At 50.9% G+C, this 5,057-nt stretch overlaps 1 protein-coding gene across 1 annotated transcript; it reads left to right on the forward strand.

The window, feature by feature from the left end:
* The first annotated feature begins 1,853 nt into the window (after positions 1-1,853).
* Positions 1,854-4,763, forward strand: IL1F10 (interleukin 1 family member 10). Its single transcript, XM_070046902.1, is given in 6 exon segments — positions 1,854-1,885; positions 3,902-3,938; positions 3,941-3,994; positions 4,224-4,349; positions 4,446-4,560; positions 4,681-4,763. Coding segments are annotated over 6 exon segments (447 nt in total).
* The last annotated feature ends 294 nt before the right edge of the window (positions 4,764-5,057 follow it).

The following is a 5,057-nucleotide window of genomic DNA, read 5'->3' on the forward strand; positions in this document are numbered from 1 at the left end:
TATTAAACATTTGGGCAATTCCTTATTTTCCCATAGAATAAGGGCAACAGGTGAAATTACAGAGTACATCGAATGCTTTAAGACTCTGATTCACATCACCAACATCCATCCAGAATTTGTACTCCTGTGATCCTTTGCTCTCACCAACCCTTAAACTCTCACTGCAAAGCCAAGGATTAGGAAATGACTTGTCCAAGGTGATCAAGTGGCAGATCCAGTACTAAAAGCCACCTTGGCTAAGTCCTTCTTCTAAGATCCAGGCCATGTTGCTCAGGGATGCTGAGATGGCCGGAAGTCCTGCCATCTCATCAATCTGCTTCTCCTTACCTGCTTCCCAAAATGTCCCTCAGTGTCAGTCTCTCCTGCTCTGAGCCCTGCTTCCTCATTCCTACCTTTCTCCTATTTCCTCTTCTTTTCTGCTTTCTTACCTTTTCTCTTCTCTTTCCCTTCTTCCTTGGTGAGAGAATCAGCCCTAGCCATCCTTGCTTTTACTTTTCTGGGCTATTCTCCAAGTCCTACCACCCTCATGCCCTGATTGGCTCTGGGTTTCTTTCCATGCTGGATTCTGGAATGGCCTTTCTGAAGGTGGTCATTTCAGGGAAACGCTCTAGGGACGGATAATCCAACCGGAATGAGTGGAGCCACGTGCAGCTCTGTGGTTTAGGGTCTGTACAGGAACACTGGCTTCAGTTTTTAGATCATTCCTCCTCAAAAACGCAAGTCTGTGTATCTCAAACCTGTGCTGTTTTCCATCTGGAACAGAACAGGGGAGTGTGCATGGTCTCTCACAGATCACAGTCTTGGCAAAGCGATCCAGTCCCCAGAACGACACTCTCTAACTGCAGAGAGACCCCGTCCTGGCTGCAGGTGGGAGGTTCCTCCTAGTAGCGGAGGAAGCAGGGGGAGGTGGTGACTCTAAGGCCAGGCTGGGAGTGGGACAGGATGTCAGTCAGGTTCTTCCTTAAACTGTGAGGCTAGAGCACACCCCACCCCAGTCTGAGCCCCAGGAAGGGCTCCTGGCTGAACTCTTTGGGAAACCTGTCATCCTGTTTCCCAGAACCGGCGGCACCAGTGCACAGTCAAGCTCACACCCCTGCCAGCTCGACTCGGGTGGCCCCAAATGAGGGAGACTCAGAGCTGCCTGGAGCTTGCTGGGCTGAGGAGCCCTTGGTGGGTTCTGGTAGATAAGCACCTAGTGAGAACTTTCCACCCTGTGATTGGGTAATTTGGCTCCTTGGGATGTCTGCTCCCTAGCTCCACCCCCTTCTTTCTCTGACAGCCCCCCCCTTTTTTTAAATTACAGCCATTCTTTTAAAAAAAAATTTCATTGAAATATAGTTGACTTACAATGTTGTGTTAGTTTCAGGTGTACAACAAAGTGATTCTTTTTTAGATTCTTTTCCATTATAGGTTATTACAAGATATTGAGTATAGTTCCCTGTCCTATACAGTAGGTCCTTGTTGGTTTTCCATCTGTTTTATATATATTAGTGTGTATATCTTAATCCCAAACTCCTAATTTATGCCCCTCCTTTCCCCTTTGGTAACCGTAAGTTTGTTTTCCATGTTTGTGAGTCTATTTCTGTTTTGTAAATAAGTTCACTTTTAACATTTTTTAATATTCCACATATAAGTGATATTATATGATATTTGTCTTTCTCCGTCTGGCTTATTTCACTTAGTATAATCTCTGGGTCCATCCATGGTGCTGCAAATGGCATTATTTCATTATTTTTTATGGCTGAGTAATATTCCATCATGTATATATGCCACATCTTCTTTATCCATTCATCCTCTGACGGCCCTTTTTTTCCTTCCCTCTCAGCAAGGACCAGTCACCCCTGATTGCAGGAATGTACTCCCTCCCCATGGCAAAATACTACATGTAAGTCTTCCTGGAGTCTTCCTTTTCCTAATCAGGGTGTCTGGAGATGACAGAGGAAGAGGAAAGAGGGCTGAATCAGTCTCCTTCTCACCCCAGAAATCTCAAGTGCCCCATAATTAAGCTTAATCATCATCATAATCACAAAAGCTTTCTTTCCTGAACTTCTGCAAGATGCCAGCCATTCTACTGCCCTGCCTCCATCCTGAGAAATCTACAAAGGGGGCATTACTAAGCCCATTTTATAGATTTGGAAACTGAGGCTCAAATAGGTTATAAAATACCTAATGTCACACAGCGCCAGGACTCAGACTCTAGGTTCTCTGTGCTGCTCCGGCCTCCATTCTCTAAAAGCTCAGAGATAACTTTGAATCTCAGTGACAGCATCTTTGTATGTTAGCCTCTGTGGCCTCTATTCCCAGTCTGGGCTTCCAACTCTTACCTGCATTTTATCTCACTTGACATTTGAGTCTTTACTTTTAGTTTACCACTTTATTGTCTGTGATTTTTGTTGTAGATTATCTCAAGCTCTTCGAGGAATGAGTTAAGGCATGATAAAAATAAAATAGGATTGACACCTGGGATGCATTTCCTCAGCTTCTCCATGGGCCCATTCTATCCTAGACATGGGGGGCCGGTCAGGGCCTCTGGGAAGGTACAACGTAGCTGGGAAGACAAGACACAAGTGCATGGACCACGCAGATGACAAAACAGATGTCAACTCTCTGGGGTATCTAGCCTGGGTTCTGGTTTCTGAACAGAATATTGCTGGCAGCTAAGTTATCCACAGTTCTTGGTTGTCCAGGTTGGAGGGACAAGGCCAGCTGGCAAACCCAGGCTCTTTTCAGATCTTCGTTTTTATTGTACAGGGGAACCTGCTTTAAACACATACAGTCATTGGCTAAGGGTATTATAATTAGCTGTTACTGAGAGAGAAGAATCTCCTGGAAGTGTGGTGTTGGCCAGGAGGTTCTGCTCTTGAATATAAGGAGGGCTCCCCAGGCCTGAGAGCAGCTGACGACCATGTCTGAAACCAACCAGCCATGGGCTAATAGCGTGGGCGTGGCTTTGAGGCTGCACAGCCTCACCACGGTTCCTTCTCAGCCTCCCTGGCATGAGTTTACCCTCCCAGGCTGATCGTCAGAACCACAGGCAATCCCAGGGCCAGCTCCCTGCTGACCACCTGTATTTGGCATCCATAGCCCCGCCCCGCCCAGCCCAGCCCTTACACACTCACCGGAGCAGGGTGGCCAGGCTGGCATGCTTACCATCACATCGGACTTTTTTCCCCCCTCATTTGTGGATTTTCTTCTATAAAAAGCCTTTAAAATATCTGAAAAACAAACCACACGTTATTATATACTCAATTAATCCCTTTACTGAAGAGAATAAACATATGAAAAATTGGGTGGGCCCAGAAAATCTGGGAGAAGTCTCACCACATCCCAGAGACATCGGAACCTCGTTAGGAAATTTCTCAGGGGAGGCATGGAAAAGGGCTGGAGCGTCAGGAAAACTCTACCCTTCAGTGGGAAGACGCAGGCTCCGGTCACCACCCTGAGGGCCTGACAGGGGCCAAGCTTGGTAGAGACAGAGGTGGACTGGGAGGACTTCCTTCGCCTAAGGCTGACCTGGTCTTTGTTTTGTTTTGTTTTTTGCGTTATGCGGGCCTCTCACTGTTGTGGCCTCTCTCGTTGCGGAGCACAGGCTCCGGACGCGCAGGCTCAGTGGCCATGGCTCACGGGCGCAGGCGCTCCGCGGCACGTGGGATCTTCCCGGACTGGGGCACAAACCCGTGTCCCCTGCATCGGCAGGTGGACTCTCAACCACTGCGCCACCAGGGAAGCCCCTGACCTGGTCTGGACATGCTCTTGGGTGGAGTAGCACCCCTACTTCTCACCTGAAGAAGGAGAAGAGGCCCTAGTTCTCCATGCTGTCCTTCAGAGTGTGGGGTGGGAGGGCCGTGGGGCTCAGGGGTGCCTGAAGGGGGCGGGCCACCAGCACTGCCTCCTGTTTCAGAATTAAGGACGCAGATCAGAAGGCTCTGTGCACGAGAGACCAGACCGCCACCTCCTGGTGGGGGATCCCGCCGCAGACAACTGCCGTGCAGGAGCATCTGGGGCCTCGACGCCCTGGGACTCACCCAAGCTCCGTCTACCCCAAGCTCTCCCTTTCCTATTGAAGGGTCAGGACCCCTGTAGGAGTCCCAGCTCACCCTGCAACGTGCATGCAGGGGTGCGGCCAGCTGTGCCCTGGCCCAGCTCCTTCCTGTTTGAGCTTGTGATCTGGGGTCCCCTCATCTCCTGGCTCTCTTTTCTCCTCCCCCCGCCCCACCCCAGAGATGATCTGCATACTCCCCAACAGAGGCCTGGGCCACACCAGTTTCCCCGTCTTCCTGGGGATCCAGGGAGGCAGTCGTTGCCTGGCATGTGTGGAGGCAGGGGAGGGGCCTTCCCTGCAGCTGGAGGTGAGAGACCGCACCCTGTTTTGGGGGCCCCTGCAGACCTGGCCTGGCCTCCAGGGCGCTCTGGCTTCTCTGTGCTCATCTGTGGGTTCTGGCCAGGTCCACACATCCCTCCTGCTGAGGTTTCCACCCTCTTTCCCTGCACCCAGCACCCAGACCCTTGCCTCCAGAACCTTCATAGGGCAATTCCCTGGGGAAAGAGCCACCGTCTCAGGTCCCTTGTTGGCCAAGCCCCAGAAGCCTCGAGGGCTGACACGCAATCAGCAATCTTATCCAACAGCCGCCTTCAGGCTGGAGGCTGCTTCCTGACCTGACTGGTTTCTCTGTGGCTCAGCTGAGCCCCAAGAGCCGGTACGACTCACCAAGGAGAGTGAGCCCTCAGCCTGCACTGAGCTCTACTTTGAACAGAGTCGGTAGAGAGGCAGGAAGCTGGGTTCCGGCCTGGCGCCCCCAAACCAAGCTCATTCTGCTTGGAGTCTGTGGGAGGCAGAATAATAACGCCCCCCAAAGATGTCCACATCCTGGTCGCAGAACCTGTGAATATGTTACCTTACACGGCAGAAGGGACTTCACAAATGTGATTAAGGCTGGTCTATCCTGTAGTATCCCAGTGGGCCCAAGGTAATCAAACACCAGGGTCCTCCTATGAGGGAGGCGGGAGGCTGAGAGTCAGAGGGAGACTGGAAGATGCTATACCGCTTACTTTGAAGG

Source organism: Globicephala melas, chromosome 12 (assembly GCF_963455315.2).
Source record: "Globicephala melas chromosome 12, mGloMel1.2, whole genome shotgun sequence".
Lineage (NCBI taxonomy): Eukaryota > Metazoa > Chordata > Mammalia > Artiodactyla > Delphinidae > Globicephala > Globicephala melas.